At 46.0% G+C, this 19877-nt stretch overlaps 1 protein-coding gene across 1 annotated transcript in view; it reads left to right on the top strand.

Annotated features, from left to right (window-relative positions):
• Positions 1-12187: 12187 nt before the first annotated feature.
• FAF2 (Fas associated factor family member 2) overlaps positions 12188-19877 on the top strand; it is a 156359-nt gene continuing 148669 nt past the window's right edge. Inside the window, exon 1 of the mRNA XM_069244573.1 lies at positions 12188-12319. Within this exon, the coding sequence (XP_069100674.1) occupies positions 12257-12319 (63 nt within the window). The 5' untranslated portion in view covers positions 12188-12256. The remainder of the gene's footprint in view (positions 12320-19877) is intronic.

Genomic DNA, 19877 nt, shown 5'->3' with positions numbered 1-19877 from the left:
GAGAAGTCAGCCAGCAGGAGCGCGGAGCAGGAGGGCCCCACAAGCCCCATCCCGGCTGTAAGGGAGGACACCAAAGGGCCCAGGACACCGTCACCGAAGGGTCCTGCGACTGCACGGTCGGAGGGCGACTGAGCAGGGAGTCCAGGCCAGGTCTGGCTCCCTTGAATTACTGGACAAGCACCGCTGACCAGGGCCCCGCCGTGCAGAAGAGCACCGCTGAACAGGGCTCCGCCGTGCAGAAAGGCACCGCTGAACAGGGCCCCGCCGTCCAGAAAGGCACCGCTGAACAGGGCCCCGCCGTGCAGAAAGGCACCGCTGAACAGGGCCCCGCCGTCCAGAAAGGCACCGCTGAACAGGGCCCCGCCGTGCAGAAAGGCACCGCTGAACAGGGCCCCGCCGTCCAGAAAGGCACCGCTGAACAGGGCCCCGCCGTCCAGAAAGGCACCGCTGAACAGGGCCCCGCCGTGCAGAAGAGCACCGCTGAACAGGGCCCCGCCGTGCAGAAGAGCACCGCTGAACAGGGCCCCGCCGTGCAGAAGAGCACCGCTGAACAGGGCCCCGCCGCACAGAAGAGCACCGCTGAACAGGGCCCCGCCGCACAGAAGAGCACCGCTGAACAGGGCCCCGCCGTGCCGAAGAGCACCGCTGAACAGGGCCCCGCCGCGCAGAAGAGCACCGCTGAACAGGGCCCCGCTGTGCAGAAGAGCACCGCTGAACAGGGCCCCATCGTGCAGAAGAGCACCGCTGAACAGGGCCCCGCCGTCTCAAGCACCGCTCCGCTGGGCCCTTCCTGTCAAGCACCGCTCCGCTGGGCCCCGCAGTCTCAAGCCCCGCTCCGCTGGGCCCTTCCTGTCAAGCACCGCTCCGCTGGGCCCCGCAGTCTCAAGCACCGCTCCGCTGGGCCCTTCCTGTCAAGCACCGCTCCGCTGGGCCCCGCCGTCTCAAGCACCGCTCCGCTGGGCCCCGCCGTCTCAAGCACCGCTCCGCTGGGCCCTTCCTGTCAAGCACCGCTCCGCTGGGCCCCGCCGTCTCAAGCACCGCTCCGCTGGGCCCCGCCGTCTCAAGCACTGCTCCGCTGGGCCCTTCCTGTCAAGCACCGCTCCGCTGGTCCCTGCCGTCTCAAGCACCGCTCCGCTGGGCCCCGCCGTCTCAAGCACCGCTCCGCTGGGCCCCGCCGTCTCAAGCACCGCTCCGCTGGGCCCTGCCGTCTCAAGCACCGCTCCGCTGGGCCCCGCCGTCTCAAGCACCGCTCCGCTGGGCCCCGCCGTCTCAAGCACCGCTCCGCTGGGCCCCGCCGTCTCAAGCACCGCTCCGCTGGGCCCTTCCTGTCAAGCACCGCTCCGCTGGGCCACGCAGTTTCAAACACCGCTCCGCTGGGCCCTTCCTGTCAAGCACTGCTCCGCTGGGCCCCGCCGTCTCAAGCACCGCCCTGCTGGGCCCCACCGTCTCAAGCACCGCTCCGCTGGGCCCTTTCTGTCAAGCACCGCTCCGCTGGGCCCCGCCGTCTCAAGCACCGCTCCGCTGGGCCCCGCCGTCTCAAGCACCGCTCCGCTGGGCCCTTCCTGTCAAGCACCGCTCCGCTGGGCCCCGCCGTCTCAAGCACCGCTCCGCTGGGCCCTTCCTGTCAAGCACCGCTCCGCTGGGCCCCGCCGTCTCAAGCACCACTGGCACAATGACAGTGCCGGTTCTGTCTCGAGCTACTGTTCACGGTTCACTGTGCCCACCATGCCTCCTCCTTGACCGGTGGAGACTGTTATCCACCTGATGGACTGTGGCTTTGCTGTAGAGACTTGAGAGACTGTGGCTTTGCACTCCCCAGGATGGCACAGTGGGCAAGCCACCCACTGTAGAGACTTGAGAGACTGTGGCTTTGCACTCCCCAGGATGGCACAGTGGGCAAGCCACCCACTGTAGAGACTTGAGAGACTGTGGCTTTGCACTCCCCAGGATGGCACAGTGGGCATGGTAGCCCCTTCGTGGATCTGGCGTCGTGGACTCATGTGGCTGTGGTGCCCCCCCTTCCCTTCCCTCTGAGGTGCCTGTAGTTTTGTCATCAGATGCCCCTGCAGTGTTCTCTCCAAAGGACTCAGGTCTCCTGTGTGGGCTTTGCCCTTGTGTTGATACACTTTGGCCCACGGACACTTGGAATTTTGTTAAATGTGCAGGACTAATTGCCTCGGTTTATCGATTGCACTAAATATTGAATTGATTTTTTAAAAATTTTATTGCTATTTGACCATGACTTATCAGTGGCTTTTTTTTTACATAAATTTCGATTCACAATTTAATTATGTCCTTGCATTTTTCACGGGGGTTTGGGTGGTGTCACTGTGACTTGTTGCTCTGCATTGGTGTGTACATGGTTTGGGGGGGGGGGTCGCATATGTGTGTGCCGTAACCTTTCCTCCTCCCCCCTCCCCTGTGTCGTAGGTGCAGTACTCACCGTTGTCGTCTGCGCCGGCGTTCGTACTCGTGGTAGATGAGCAGGTAGACGAGAGCAGGTAGGATGTTTAATTCGGGTTCCATGCTGTCCTCCTTCCTCGTGGAGTGCGTAGAGGTGCGCGTTTTCCCGTTCGTAGTCTGTTTCCGCGTGTTTTTATCGGCGGTGCTCCCGCCCCGGAAAAGGTGGCGGATTGGTGAGTTCTGATACTGTGGGCGGTACATTGTCTGCCGCCTGTCTGTTGGCGGTGACCGCCGCGCTGTTTGTTTGTACCGCCGTGGCGGGCGGAGTGTTAATGTGGCGGGCTGTGTTGGCGGTTCCCGCCAGGGTCAGAATTCCATTTTTTGGACCGCCGGCCTGTTGGCGGGTTGGCCGCCGCTTTATCACCGACCGCCAGGGTTAGAATCACCCCCTATGTGTGCCGGGGAAGCAAGAGTGAAGAAGGACGCCGCAAGTGTGGAGGAAGACGCCGGAGGAGCGAAGGGAGATGCTGCAAGTGTAGAGGAGGACGCTGTAGGAGCCAAGGAAGATACTGCAGGAGTGGAGGATGACGCCGTGAGACGATGTAGCAGAAAAGAAGATTGAGGACCGGAGAAAGAGACCCCTGAAGTGCCAGAGGGAATCCGTGCAACAACGAAGGAAGGAGAGATTCACGGGAAGCCTTGCAAAGCACCGGTATCCCAGCCCTAGATGGAACAAGCCGCCATGTCCCAAGGGGGATGTGGCTAACGCAGGTACGTGCCTACATATTGGGTTCAGCCACAAACTTCCTAAGAAGGAAGTGGGAAGTGGGAGGTGCAAGAGAAAAGTGAGGATGGAGACGGGAAAGATTCCATTATAAGTCCCACTACGTAATAAGGGACTACCATAACTAGCCTGCCTCGTACACATAAACGTGCATCGTAGACATTTTCTTTTTTTTACTTTCTTCTACTGCACTTTTCACCAGTACACTCTCGAAAGCACTAAGTAGAAAACAAAAAAGGATTCACACTGATAGGCACCATCCCTAACTTTATTCCCTCCCTTTTTGCCAGGCTATAGAAAGAGTATCAGTCACATAAACCACTTACCCCCTGTCCTTCTGTCTCTCTCTTTTCATCCTCTGGAACGGTGACATCGGAACCCCAAGCTATACATGGGAAAAAGGAAAACCAGGGATAATTAAAAGAAGAGAGCAACAGAGAAGACAATTAGAAGGAGGAGAAGAAAAAAAGAAAAGAGACAAGAGGAAAAGTTCTAAAGGATAGAATTAAAGTTAAAACAAACTGTTAAGAGAACCATTATAAGAAGAACCCTGACAAATAGAAATAAAAGAGGATCCCCTTTACCATTATATCTTAATAGTTGTCTGGGAGTGTAGTTTCTTATGTACCCCCTGCTCTGACCAATACCCAATTACCCACCACACCATATTAGCATGTGAATTAGTGGGCATTTCTCAAAATGATTTCTTTCTTACCCAATGTCTTAGATTTGGAAAGACGCAAATGCAGAGAAAGACTATCTGGTGATAACACTTGTTTTACTATGATGTGTTCCCCTAAAACTCATGATATAAATGGTAACTCACATGTGTGTATGCAGGCCTGATGTGCATGACAGGAAATGGCCCAAAGTGCAACATGGACACAGCACATATTTCTCTAAAAACTTACCCTTTTTGCAATGTGCCTAGCTGTGGATTTGGGGCACTAGCTCAGCCAGAACCTAAGAAAACCTAGCAAACCTGTACATTTTTGAAAACTACACACTCAGGGGAATCCAAGATGGGGTGACTTGTGTGGCTCTTACCAGGTTCTGTTACCCAGAATCCCTTGCAAACATCAATATTTGTGTAAAAAAACACATTTTCCTCACATTTCTGTGATGGAACGTTCTGGAGTCTGAGGGGACCCACAAATGTCCTACCACTCAGCTATCCCCCAGGTCTCCCAATGAAAATGCTACCTCACTTGTGTGGGTGGACAAAGTGCCTGTGACATAGAAGGGCCCAAAATGTTTTGTGGACACATCAAAATGATCTTTAACTAAAAAATGTTTTTGCAAGGGGCACCTGCGTTTTTGGTCCCGGGCTCGATGGGCATCTAGGGAAACCTATCAAACCCAGACATTTCTGAAAATGAAACACCCGGGGGAGTCCAGGAAGGGGTGGCTTGCATGGATCCCCCAATATTATCTTACCCAGAATCCCCTGCAAACCTCATGTTTAGTTAAAAAAAAAAAACATTTTCCTTGTATTTCTGTATGGGATACCGCATTGGCACAAACTTCCTAACACCCAGAGTTCCCCTTGGTCTCCCAATAAAAATGATACCTCACTTGTGTAGGTGAGCCAAGTGCCTGCGACAGAGAAGGGCCACAAACATGTAGAAATTGAGGGGGAACCAAAGTGTGTCCAAAAGGGCAGTTTTTTTCATACGTTTTTAGGCTGACTGTGCTTTGAGCACGCACCCAAGTGGGGCAGAGTTTTTATCAGTACAGATGAGGCAAAGATGGATGGTAGGAATTTTGTGTTATTTTGTGGATTACAGAAGTTTCCATCATAGAAATGTAGGGAGAGTGCATGATGATTTCAGGCAAAGTTGGAGGTTTGCAGGGCATTGTGGGTAAGAAAATGGTGTGGGGTGCATGTAAAGCACACCACCCTGGACTCCCTCAGATTTTTAGTTTTCTGAAGTGTCTGGGTCTTGTCGGTTTTTCCACGTGGCACGTACCCAAGTCCAAAAAGTGCAACCGCTCATCATTGCAAGTGGAACGAAACTGTGAGTTAGCAAAACTCTCTTGGCTCATATGTAAAATCAAAACCCAAAACAGTCTAATGTCCTTTTTCTTGCCATTGGGATGAGGTGCTTTAGTCCACAGGGAGGAACAGAAAGACTTTTTGCCCCTTCAGTTGGGGTTTGGGCTTGGCTTCCACCCATCTTTTGTAAAGTGAATTTGTTGAGTGGACTTTCTGTTCCCCCTAGGGGGACAGATTTGGGGTAATAACCCCCAGGAAGACTGTGCCTATTTATTTATTTTTTTGGGGGGGGACATTGCTGTGCTCATTCTGGGTAGCCCTCACCCCTAGACTTTTCTAAACAAACAATTATTGTGGGTGCCTAGTGGGGTTTCTGCCCACCAGGGGGAGCAGATCAGGAGTAATTATCCTATTTGACCCCCAGGGGGCAGAACAACTGAACTTTCCCAAAAAATTAAGGGGGGCCAAAAGCCCTTGCCCAAGGGGCTGCTCCCCCTTCCAGGGGTGTCTAGTGGTGGATCTCTGCTTGGGGATCGCCCTCCTGCAGTGATCCCCAAGCAGGATTCCACTATGGGAAGGTTCCTTTGGAAAGAGGAGACTCTCCCCTTTACAACAGTATCTCTCCTGTTTAAATCGGTGCTCAGGGGGCTAAGATCTACCCCAGAGCACCAAAGAAAATGAAAGCAAAATAGCTGATCGGCTCATTTTACTTTCATTTCCCCTATAATGATGTTGGCGCGGACAGAGCGCTGATCGTTATTACAGGGAGGGGATATTTTCAACTTTAGTTTCTGGCAAAGCTCTTCCCTAGCAACCAAGGCTGAAAATATTGAAAGGCAATCCCTCTGGTGCGGGCACCAGAGGGATTTCCAGTTCCATGTGCATGGACAGCCGGGAACAATCCGACGCACATAAGCACTGTGGCATCGAACGGCTCCCGGACCTCCAATGCATGCAAGGGGTTAAGCTCTGCTCTACATTCTACTTCTTACATTCTCACGCTAATACAGTGCTAAACTACCTCACACCTTCTCCCAATATATTCAATAAAAATAAATATTCTTACAATAGCATTACTATATACAGAACTGGCAAATAACATATGAAAATATAATCATAAACAATTTACAAAAAATAGAAAGTTATGGTACATAAGGTTGATAAAGTAGAAAATATTTTACACAAAGTCTTTCATAAATTTAGGAGGAACTGGCGCCCATTTACTTCTCCTCAGTTCAGGGCAATCATGTTTCTCACTCTCAGAACTATCATGACCCACTGAACCTGAAGGAACAATAGCGATTCTGCCTAAATTCTAAATGCAATTATCACTTAACTGAATTGTGAAATAGCTTGATAACCTGGAATGATGTGTAAAATTTTGAAGATCCTCCTTTCTGAGGATATCTCACTCTAACAGTATCGCATACTTTCACCCTTGTTAAAGAGGCGGCATGCCTCAGATCAAAATTGAGTTTCCTTTTCTTTTTTTTCTCATGTTGTGTTTCTTACCACCTCCCAGAGTTTGCCTACATTCTTGCAATTCATCAAACAAGGATACATTAACGTGTTGGGTTTTTGGCACTGAATAATTTGAATAGCATCTTGTTTGTGATAGAATGAGGTGTAAGTTTGTACAGTTTTGCCCTCTCAATTATTTCAAACTTTCAATCCCTGTACTGAGACTTTACTATCTGTATAAACTCCTTTACCATCCTATTGAATCTCTCTAATATACCATTAGTCTTGGGATGATAGAAAGAACATCTTTTGTGCTTGATTCCTCTTCCTGACAAAAACTCTTCCATTTCCTTGGACACCAGTTGTACACCTTTCTCTGTTAAATAATCCTTCTATACTGAAAACGTTGTTTAAAAATTCAATGATCTTAAATATTTTTATGCTTGTGTGATGCAAATCTCAGGCCACCTGGAAAACACGTCTATTAAAACTAAAACATAGTAATGCTCAGACTTGTTGGTGACGGGCCCTAAAATATCCAAAGCAACCTCCTGCCAGACCCTTACTGGAGCTTTTCTCAAAATCATAAGTTGTATTCTGGTCTTACTTTGACACTAGAAACACACTCCATGCAGTCTCTCATGACTCTTCCCACCTATGTGTCTATTCCAGGCCACCAGAAGTATAATCTGATCCTTTCTTTAGTTTTACAAATCCTCTCTTGGCCTTGATGCCTGAAACGAATGAGTTTTCCCTCAACTTCCATGGGTGGTACTAGCTTTGTGCCTCTCCAGAGAAGATCATCCTTAACAAACAGCTCTTCTCATAATTTTCAGTATTTCTGGACTTCTTCACCTACATCAGGCTTCCTCTGCCAGCCATTAGAGACATGTTTAATAAATTCTTGTAACACTACATAATTTGCTAACAAATCCTTCCATTCTCTTTCGCTGGTGACACCCTCTGTAATTTCACACATACTGAAATCTTCCAAGTCCGACAGATAATCATCTACTTTATTATCAGTTTCGGTCCATACAGACACTGAACAAGACAGGCAGTTAGCTACTCCATTTTCTGCTCCTGGAATTTATTTGACCTTAAATTTGTAAACCTGTAGGGCAACAACTCACTTACATATTTGAGAGGATATTGCATCTAAGTTCTTCCTTGAAAACAGATCCTTTAGGGGTTTATGATCAGACCTTACCACAAAAGTACTACACCATATACATTTTTTAACTTTCTTATAGCCCAGTAAATACACATGGCTTCCTTCTCAATCACCAGGTAATGACTTCCAGGGCCAGCCAACACCCTGGATAAAAACATTATAGTCTATTTTCCCTTGGTTCACCTGTTTTAGCACAGCTCCTAATCCTTTCACACTTGTATCAGCGACAACAATAGATTGTCTCATTGTATCAAAATGTTGCAACGAAGGAACATTAAACAAAGCATTCTTTATGTCATTAAATTCAGAATCACATTAAGGGGGCCACAAAAACTTTACTCCTTACTTTAAGAGGGCCTTAATAGTGCGTATGTGACTAGCAAACATTGGCACAAATGTATGATAATACTCAGCCATCACTAAGAAGGTGACCAACTCATGTCGGCATTTTGGAGTTGGGAGATTATCAATGGTTCTCACCAATTGTTCCTTGGGTTTGACCCCATCCTTTGTGAGTTTGTGTCCAGGATATTCAATCTTGGTAAGGTTAAACCTACATTTATGCTCTCTTAAGGTAAGTCCCATATCTTTAAAGTTTCCCAGAACTTGTTTAAATCTGTAATCATGTTCTTCTTGAGAAAAGCCAAACACCAAAACATAGTATTGGTAAATCTTAACTCCAGAAATCCCACCCAAGATGTCTTCCATGGCTCTATGAAACACAGAAGAAGCTGAATTCAACCCAAAGGATAGTATTGTGAATTTAAACAACCCAAAGGGAGAGATGAAAGACGCGAAAATTGTATATTCACTATCTAACTTTAATTGATGGCATGCAGCCCTGAGATTTAACATGGAAAATTCCACAGCACTGTCAAGGAAGGCAAGCATCTCAGCAGTGTTGGATATCGGATGCTTATCAACTGCCACATTCCAGTAAAGACCTCTCAAGTCTACACAGAGCCTTATCTCCCCAGAGACTTTGCGCACAAGCACAACTGGTGCAAGCCATTCCGTTGCGTCCGCCTTCACAATAATACCTCTAATCTTCAACTTGTTGAGCTTCTCATTGCCAATGTGAAGAAGATGTCCAGGCAGTTGTTGTAGAGACCATTAGGTTTATTATGATTAACAGCATACAAAAAAAACGACTCTTCCACAATGACTACCAGCAGGTATATGACATGCCTCATTCTACAGCATCCCCACCTTCTTAAGCTATGTTCTACATTCTACTTACATTCTCATGATAATACACTGCTAAAATAGCACAGTTAGCTGTTCCATAGGAGGTGCCTGAGTCACAGACTCAATCTCCGCTGCCGGCATAGTCACACCTTTCAGGGAACACTAAAAGCACAATAGGCCGAAGCCTGCAGGACTGTCTTTGGATGGTGCTCTTTAATAGTGCCCAACTCAGTTATGCTCTGATCAAAGATGTGTCCTTTGTCTGTGCTTGATGGGTTTAAGCTCTGATAACATTTTGAGACTGGTGCAACACTTAAACTGTGCTGCTGTGTGGACAGTGACTGAACTGTTCTGGACTGGATCAGGTGAACAGGAGGCACCGGAAAGTGAGAACTGGGCCCAGAGTTTGTTTTGTTGATATTATTATGTGAAACCAGATCCAAGTGAGGGCTCATATCTGGGCTCAGAGGCCACACCTTCACTGTTAAAGTTAAAAAATAAGTGAACAACATAGCAGAGGCCCATGCCGCACCTCACCATAGTAATGAGTGGCCTCTCCTGGCCGAATTCATAGTTACTAAATTGACTTGGCAGCAGCATATACAGGGAGTGCAGAATTATTAGGCAAGTTGTATTTTTGAGGATTAATTTTATTATTGAACAACAACCATGTTCTCAATGAACCCAAAAAACTCATTAATATCAAAGCTGAATATTTTTGGAAGTAGTTTTTAGTTTGTTTTTAGTTTTAGCTATGTTAGGGGGATATCTGTGTGTGCAGGTGACTATTACTGTGCATAATTATTAGGCAACTTAACAAAAAACAAATATATACCCATTTCAATTATTTATTATTACCAGTGAAACCAATATAACATCTCAACATTCACAAATATACATGTCTGACATTCAAAAACAAAACAAAAACAAATCAGTGACCAATATAGCCACCTTTCTTTGCAAGGACACTCAAAAGCCTGCCATCCATGGATTCTGTCAGTGTTTTGATCTGTTCACCATCAACATTGCGTGCAGCAGCAACCACAGCCTCCCAGACACTGTTCAGAGAGGTGTACGGTTTTCCCTCCTTGTAAATCTCACATTTGATGATGGACCACAGGTTCTCAATGGGGTTCAGATCAGGTGAACAAGGAGGCCATGTCATTAGATTTCCTTCTTTTATACCCTTTCTTGCCAGCCACGCTGTGGAGTACTTGGACGCGTGTGATGGAGCATTGTCCTGCATGAAAATCATGTTTTTCTTGAAGGATGCAGACTTCTTCCTGTACCACTGCTTGAAGAAGGTGTCTACCAGGAACTGGCAGTAGGACTGGGAGTTGAGCTTGACTCCATCCTCAACCCGAAAAGGCCCCACAAGCTCATCTTTGATGATACCAGCCCAAACCAGTACTCCACCTCCACCTTGCTGGCGTCTGAGTCGGACTGGAGCTCTCTGCCCTTTACCAATCCAGCCACGGGCCCATCCATCTGGCCCATCAAGACTCACTCTCATTTCATCAGTCCATAAAACCTTAGAAAATCAGTCTTGAGATATTTCTTGGCCCAGTCTTGACGTTTCAGCTTGTGTGTCTTGTTCAGTGGTGGTCGTCTTTCAGCCTTTCTTACCTTGGCCATGTCTCTGAGTATTGCACACCTTGTGCTTTTGGGCACTCCAGTGATGTTGCAGCTCTGAAATATGGCCAAACTGGTGGCAAGTGGCATCGTGGCAGCTGCACGCTTGCCTTTTCTCAGTTCATGGGCAGTTATTTTGCGCCTTGGTTTTTCCACACGCTTCTTGCGACCCTGTTGACTATTTTGAATGAAACGCTTTATTGTTCGATGATCACGCTTCAGAAGCTTTGCAATTTTAAGAGTGCTGCATCCCTCTGCAAGATATCTCACTATTTTTGACTTTTCTGAGCCTGTCAAGTCCTTCTTTTGACCCATTTTGCCAAAGGAAAGGAAGTTGCCTAATAATTATGCACACCTGATATAGGGTGGTGATGTCATTAGACCACACCCCTTCTCATTACAGAGATGCACATCACCTAATATGCTTAATTGGTAGTAGGCTTTCGAGCCTATACAGCTTGGAGTAAGACAACATGCATAAAGAGAATGATGTGGTCAAAATACTCATTTGCCTAATAATTCTGCACTCCCTGTAGCATCCTGGTTGCTTTACTATACTGAGGAACCTTCATCATCTTGTGCACCATAGGAGCTACTAAATGCATGATATTAGCATTTTAGTGTGGTGTTGTTGACACCAGCACTAAAATGCAATACTTTAACCACTAATGTGTGGTACTTGGCAGGGCGGGAAGGGCAGTGACTTATGAACTGGAAGTAACAAAATGATCACAGTGTCAAAAGCAGCAACTCACTTACCTATCTACCAAAAATACAATTCTGCGATTTGCATTTTGCCCAATTTGCTTTGCAGCAGGCACATTAACCCTCGACGCTACTTTATGAGTCAAATTTGTGACTGGGCAAAACACACAACTGCATTAACCAATTAAGTAAGCTAGAACGGATTTACTGTCACGTGTCCGTAGTTATTGCCAATTCAATCCTCAATCGCTCGAACTCTGTGCATAGACCATATGTGCTGTGCCCAAGTAAAATGTTCCGGGTTATTTACTGATTTCAATAATTATGGCAGCACACTTTGAGACAATTCGATCGGGAAGCCGTGCATTGTTTTATAACATTTTAAAAATAAGACAAATAACCACAAAATAAAGTTTCAAAGCAGTAAGCTTCGGCGCCTCGCTAAACAGATAGAGAATATTTGCAGGGGTACATCTTGATCTCCAAAAGTGCTCGAACCAGAAAGAGTTTAATGCTACTGTGTATTTGCCTTTGTCATCGTAACACGTAAACGTAGCAGCCATCTTGGTTTGGGGTGCCTTCGTGTATCGCGAACGGTTTATACCGTGAAGGTGGCCCGCCCCATTTAAGATGACGTCAGTAAGCTTTTTTACGTCTAATACAAATTTATATAAGTACGCTGGGTCTGCCCAATCTATGATCACAATCAGGATTCATATAAACATTAGTTGGTTATCCATAGATGAGTATTGCATATGTGCTTTACTGTTAAAGTCAGTTTAACGCAAAGGATGTGGTCGAGAGGCAGTAGCTGTTAATTTTATACTCACCCGGAAGCGGAAGACTTCCAAGCCTGTTTCTTGACCAGTCGATGCCACTTCCTCTGTCTGAGTGACGGGTTAGCTGAGGGAAGATGGCTGCGCCGGAGGAGCTGGATCTGACCCAGGAACAGACCGAGCGGCTGTTGCAGTTTCAGGTAAGGGAACTGGTGTTTACTGGCAGGTTCGTTTTAGAGAAGAGAAGAGCACAAAGTGGTTAAGTGTTCAAAAAGAGGCGTACATTGACGGGTTAGAGAAGGGTTCACAGCGAGAGAAGGGAGGTTGGGCACCCACAGCTCTAGCCTTTTTCCATTTGACCCAAGGGTTCTCCTCTCGGAAAAAGAGGACACACAGGGTAAAGGAAAGCTTGCTTTCAAGAGGGTGGTGACTTATGTGTGTTATTCTAGGATCTCTTGCGCTTAGGAGGTGGGTGTCGTGTTCTGATGGTACTGCTCTTTCTCTTCGACTGGTGTTTTTGCCTAAGGGAATACGATGGCTAGGTCAAACGGGCTTCTTTAAAATATGATGGCACACTGTCTACCGCTGCTTTGAGGCACGCACCTCTGTTTGGATGACGAAGAAGAGGGCGCGGGTTTGAAATGGAGCTACTTTATTTTCAAATGGAACAAATTTGAAAATATGTCAGCATATGTCTCTGTAAATAATTAGTTCTCTCTTTTTATTGATATGGAGAGCCCCGCCTTTCCTTGAGAAAGGGGCGACAGAGGGTTAGGGGCACGGGTCGCACTCCAAGGATAAATAGCAAGTCCCCATAACTCCGCGGATGCTTATTGAAGAACTGTACGGGAGCCTGTCTGAGGACACCGTATCTTAAATATTTAAAGGAGCAGTATTGCTCTTGCGTTTGTTCTCTATGCTATCTTCCTTTCTGTGTGCCGTCTACTGTGGCCCAGGATACAGATATGAGGCAGACACTTTTCTAGCTTTCTTTAAACCAATGAGTCTTAAATATATATAATACATTAAAACATGCCCTTTACATATAGCTGTATCGTACTTTGCCATTTTAAGAGCTATACATAACAGAGGTTACTGTTGATTAGTTTGGGTGTTAACGAAATTATCCCACGCTAGAAGATGTAATGCTTAGTCTGACTTACCTGAATTCGAACTCGTGACCTGCAGATAATATGCTTCGGCGGCAGATATTTTTCTCACTAGGCCAACTCGTTTACAAAAAGAACTTTGGGTACCTTTACTCCTTATTCCCATTCCTAACTTTTTTACTTTGCAGTGTATTTAACAGCTGCACGCGCTGCTTAGAACAGGTTGGGTAGGAATCCCAACACCCCAAATCGGTCATCTGTATTGAATATGGATGAGACAGGACTCCGTGCTTTGTTGCTTCCAACTACGGTTGAATCACATACTGTTTTTCGAAAACAAATGCACACTTTTTGAGGGTAATTACCCCAAGTTGCACATGGGACTAGATTGCTTAAGATAGTCGTTGCTCTATACCTGTGTTCAAATTGTATTTGAATTCTCTTCATTTCAGACTTGAACCCAAACTGGTGCCCAGAACCCAGCATTTTTATGCACATATAAATTCAAATGTGGATTTGTTGCTAACGGTGGCCCAAAACCACTCACAAAAATTATATCGTGCTACATAGTCTCATGTTGAGTGACGGTTTAATCATTCTCAATTGACGTTTTAGAGACTGTTGAATTTGATTAATGATCCTTTGCATTTTTATCCCCTTATTCGCTGACTCTCTTAGTGTTGGTAGAAAGCATCTTTATTGAATTGTACATCAGATGCAGTCAATAATAGCCTTTTCCCACAAGCAACATTTATGTGCAATGCACGGTAGTTGTAATAGCTGCCTCTGCTGCAGTTGACTTGAATGCATTAATGCTTGAAATCTGGTGCTTCTTCTGAGCCTTAAATTCATTCACACTTTTTGAGGTGAATAGAATTGCGCATGTTGGAAAACTACATGTTCGTTGCCTGCTGCTAATTCTCTTGATGTAGAATAATAATTCAATATTTTGTGATGAATTAATCTATTTTGCAGTACAGCTTAGATACTAGTTTACGTAGCTCGGTGGCTGATTGTACTTTTGACCAGTGATTGGTCCAAAGTATTCTGCATTAAACGCCATTTTGCATAGTGGTATTTTTATATTGCAGATATTATTAATTGACCTGCGTTCTTTAAAAAACGGAGTTGTTGCTATACATCAATAAAAAATAAAATGTACACAATTTAAGTACCAGTAGCACAGCTTATAGTCCAACAAATGTGCATGTCTCAATAGACACAGCAATTACCCCCCCCCCCCCTCACCATCCCTCTGATCATTTTGACTGCTTAGAGTTGTAGGTGTTTCAGTGATTGAGACCTGCAGCAAATATGTTTGATCGTTTCACTCTCCACACTGAACGAAGGCAATAAACGTAGTTTCCCATTCTGCCTATCTAAGAAGGCCAAAAGTGATGTAATTGTACATGTCATGCATGATGTAATATGTGAGGTCATACGTGTAGTGCACCAGTTATGGTTAGTCTATCCCACCATAACTTGCCAAATATCGGCGGTTTAAAATTTTGTTTCCAACTATAACTTAAATTTACTGTCTCCTTCTCCCCCCCCCCCCCGCCCCCCCAAGCAAATTTCTAAGGTTTCTTAAACATACATGGTCATATTGCTTTAGTGAGATTGATCGTTGTTTGCTTACACTGACTAACACTGATCAGCTTGTAAGGACACCAGCATCATTTCAGGCTTCCTACAAAGTACATAATCTTCATTTTTCTTAATGATTAACAAGAATAGTGGGTTGGAAGTGCCCTTGAAGTAGCACATGGAGTTAACATTTCATGTTTCAACTCATGACTACACTTTTAAAAGCTTGAACTTTCCTTATTAGCTTTATCAGAAGATTGGTCACTCGATTCATTCAGTACTTGCATTTGTGACTTTTTCCTGCTTTTGAAATCAAAGCATGTTGTTTTATTATAGAAATGCCATTCATCCACTTTATTTTGATTTGTTGAAAAAATACTCTCCAGACTCAATTGCGTTGAAAGCAGCTGTGACAGCAGTAGCCTGCCTGTCGACCCATTTTGATGAGCTCTTCACTAGGTCACATCAAGGACTGTGCATTATTGTAAAATTGTCTTGTAAAAAAGAAATATGGTGGTGGCATTAATGCTAACACCGTAAAGATGACTGCATCACCTTCGTTTACATCGAGTACCCTTAAAAAAAAAAAAAGTCACACTAGTGACTAAGTGCTCCTGCATATGGTCCGCACTGGCTTGTTGTGACATATTGGGGATAAATCAGCACGTCTCAGCACCGGAATGCGCTACAGTGGCTATTATGTGACTTCCCACTCCCCAACTCTGTAGGAAGCGCAACTTTAAGAAATAGAACGGGTGTCCATAATTAATTTGTATGGTTAGTGGGTATAACCATATTTGGGTGCTAATTCCACTTCCTTATTTCTTCCTAACAGTTTGTGGTGAATGGACCTATCTTTATTAAAGCCCATTTTCCCCCTGTTCCCCATGGTGGAAAAAAAAGAACTCCTGTGTTAGAATAATTGGCTAATGTGCAGCACGTTGAGTGTCTGGCATGCCAGAAGGGTTTTTTTTTTTTTTTGCTTTTGTAATTCCCAGTCAATAGATCTGTGTTATATCCATTGTTCTTTTTCTCACCATGCCACCCCAGTTTGGACCCAGCCATATACAAATCAGTCTTGAAACTGCTCCCAATGGGAACAGTCCAGCCCGAATTGCCACGCTAGGTCCTCCCTTGGCTGGAAACAAGAATCCTGGGACCAGTTTCAGGTCATCGCTCCTCATCCGCCAGGCAAGCTTCAATCCAGTTGCACAGCGAGCGAGTGACCCACATCTGGGCATACACTTAGAGCGAACTGTGATGAAGGGTGGGTGTTTGAAAAGTTTCAGCAGTCCGTCCATTATTGCTTTGTGTGTTGCTTTGTGATTTGCATATGGCTGGATCCAAACTCGGTGGCATTGTGAGCAAAAGGACGATTGATTTAACCCAGATCTGTGACTGAGGGTGAGTGTTTGAAAAGTTTCACCATTTCGTATAAACCCATCTGTCATTGAATTTGAAGGTTTTTTATGGAGGGGGGGGGGGGGGATTAGGGCGATTTTTATTTCAGCATGCCCCAACTGACAATATAAATATTTTTGCTAGAAACACTTCTGATTAGACTACTTTTGGTTATTTCTTACGCAAAATCAAACCATTGAACCACAACAGTGGGATTGAATTGTCACTATAAAGGGGAGCAACTAATGTGGAAAACGGTTTGCCAAAATCTGTTGGAGTGGGTTTCCCCAACATGCAGCCGTACATCTGTGCTTCATTGCTTAGAAGATTGTAGTGATTTGATGGCCTCCCACAAACTCAGTGTTCCATCTTCATAGTTTTAAAAATAGGTCGGGTATGAGATGTTATACATGCCATTTGCTTTCTGAAGAGAGATTGGAAATTCATAAACTATTTCTAAATGGTGAGTGGCCGCCTCATCTGTGAATGTGATGCCCGGTTCTCCAAAACATGTAAATTAATGCAGCGGTATTACTCCCATCCCTAGAGTATAAGTTATGCTGTTTTCAAATTCACAAAAATACCACCAGTACTCCTAGCAAGCTACGTTTTAGGAACACTTGTATTTATTAAGTATTGAAATATGCATTATGTAGTATCTGTGCATGTATGCACGCTTTTCTTTTTTCGGCACACGAGCAATATTTTTCTCCATAGTGGATGAAACCTGTTCTCTTATTCTTCCCACCAATCCCACATCTCATTCTGACATTAGATGTAGGAATCTGTTGACTTGTGGGAACGTGCTTGACAAACATTAGTGAGTACCCATAGACCTGCTATTTTGTGAGGCGGTTTACCAGCATTTTATTTCATCTATAATACGAAATTTCCTAGCTATCGTGAAGGAAAGTTTCAATTCTATTAAGGACACGGAGGCGAGGATTATGCAAATCTTTCTTCACTCTTTATTCAACAGCAAGTTCAAAGTTAAACAAAACATGAACAGAAAAACTACAAGTTCCATGAGCCCGCCGCCATGGTAACGAGTATCCAATGAGGTGCCCTCCTTCACGTCAGTATAAATGGCCCGAGACACGTCACACTTCCTCGACTTCACTGCGGAAGGAATCCTGGTAGAGTCAATTGGTCGTAGTTTCGGAACCTAAAAAATAGGTGTAATTAGATGCAAGTCCGATAGAACACAGGAAACCTACCAAAGGCAACAAAGTTATGAACTCCAAAACACATATAAATGAAAAATATATCTGAATCAAGTGTTTTCCTGAAAAATTAAAATATGAGCAGAATAACCAATAAACAAAGGCATAAACGCAAGTATACCACCTTGCTACGCAGATAGATGTAATCGGGAGGGAACATATCCGCGAAATGTATGTGGGTGGGATAATCCTCGCCTCCGTGTCCTTAATAGAATTGAAACTTTCCTTCACGATAGCTAGGAAATTTCGTATTCTATCACAGGACCGGAGGCGAGGATTATGCAAGTTCAAAGCTTACTTACCACCAGTGCGGCTGCGTCGTGAATTGGTTTAAAGTAAAACGTCTTAAAAGTAGACTCTGAAGACCAATCAGCAGCATGCATGATGTCCTCCAATCTGCCCCCCACCTGTATGGCTTTGGAAGCCATAGCTCCCCGAGTAGAATGAGCCCCAAAAACTCGAATATCTATACCTGCCTCAGAGAGAATCCACCGGATCCATCTGGCAATGGAGGGAGAAGAAACCGCCCTAAACGGCTTCTTAATAGAAATCAACAATTGAGTCTCACCTGGGGGTCTACAAGAACTGGTTACTTCCTCATAGACTTTGAGACATCAAACCACACATAGCCTCGGGGAATCAGGAAAAACGGGATAGGACACCGACCTGGTATTATTCTTTGTCCTCCTTGCAATAGTAAACGTGACTCCTTCTGGAGTAAAGACTCGAGCGGAAACATCCAGTGCTCTGATATCTGACACACGCTTACAGGAAATGAGGCAGAGAAGCATGGCTAATTTTGCCGACAATTCCTTCATCGACAAATATTGGTTGTCCCGCCAAGAGGATAAGAGATTAAGAACCAAGTTCACATCCCAGAGCTCCGAATATCTAGGTTGTGGAGGTCTGGAGAGTCTAATACCCCTAAGAAGTTTACAAACCCAGGGATGCCCCCCAATCGGGAGATTATTCAGGGGAGGATGGCCCGCAGAGATGGCCGAGCGAAAAGAATTGATGGTGCGATACGCTAAGCCGGATGCAGCTAATTCCGCCAGGAAATTGATGATGTCGGCAATGCTGGCCCCCATGGGATCGCAGTGTTTGCCCACACACCAACTAGACCACCTATTCCATGCTGATCTATATCGTTTGCATGTACCAGGGGCCCAGGCCTGTGCGATGAAGTTATTAGCTTCCTGCGAAAGCCGGTTGTTTTGCCAATGATGCCGGAAATCTTCCAAGCTATGAGGGGAAGATGACCTTGAAGGATTAGAGGGTGGCAGCACCCCGACGGATCCAGGAGTATCGAGGGAAAATCCGGGAGGCGAAGAGGACACTCGCACGAGAGTTCCAGCAGAGTCGGGAACCATGCCTGTGATCTCCACCAGGGGGTTATTAGAATCACCGTCGCCTCTTGGCGGCGAACTTGAGCAGCAACCCGCGGGATAAGAAGAAACGGGGGAAAAGCATAACCCTGAAGCGTGCCCCAATGTTGGAGAAATGCATCTACTGCCATCGCTCCCGGATCCGGACGCCAGCTGAAGTATAGGGGAAGCTGGGCATTCCAACGAGACGCAAAGAGATCCACTGAACAGGGACCCCAATGATCCATGATCGCCTGAAAAACCGAGCGATGTAGTCGCCAATCGCTGGGATCCCGGAGAAACCGAGAATTCCAGTCTGCCCACACATTCTGGGTTCCCGGAAGATACTCCGCTGTGACTGAGATTTGGTGTTGAAGGCAAAAATGCCAAAAATCTATCGCTAGCCCCGCTAGGGCTCTTGATCTTGTTCCCCCTAAACGATTTATGTATTGCACTGCCGATACGTTGTCCATCCGTAGTAGAACTACGCATGAGACCTTGTTTCTCGTGAGGGACTTGATTGCAAAAGAACCCGCCAGGAGCTCCAGGCAGTTGATATGCATGGTTAGTTCCTGCGGGGTCCAGCGTCCCCCCAACGAGATGTCCCCGCAACGAGCCCCCCATCCCTGGCGACTGGCATCTGACTCGATCACCAGATCCGGGGCCGCCCCAAAGATGGCCCTGCCATTCCATGCCTCCATGTGGTCCAGCCACCAGCACAACTCCGTCCTGGCCTCTTGAGACAGGGAGATCAACTCGGAGTACGTCACCCCTCGGCGAAGGTGAAACGCTTTCAAGCGTTGCAGGGCTCTGTAGTGTAGGGGACCCGGAAAAATGGCTTGAATCGAAGACGAAAGCAGGCCTACTACTCTGGCTAACTGGCGTAGAGAGATCTCGTCCCGTTGCAGGACCTTTCTCAGTTCCTTCTTTATTTTGGAAATCTTTGTCGCCGGGAGACTGAGAGACGCTGAGCGGGAATCCACTAGAAACCCTAGGAAGACTAACGATTGAGTCGGGGTAAGTTGCGACTTCTGTTGGTTGATCACAAAACCAAGGTCCTGGAAAAGCGCAATA

Source organism: Pleurodeles waltl, chromosome 7 (genome assembly GCF_031143425.1).
Source record: "Pleurodeles waltl isolate 20211129_DDA chromosome 7, aPleWal1.hap1.20221129, whole genome shotgun sequence".
Lineage (NCBI taxonomy): Eukaryota > Metazoa > Chordata > Amphibia > Caudata > Salamandridae > Pleurodeles > Pleurodeles waltl.
The sequence above is the reverse complement of the archived record's forward strand: the minus strand, read 5'-3'. Positions and strand labels throughout refer to the sequence as shown.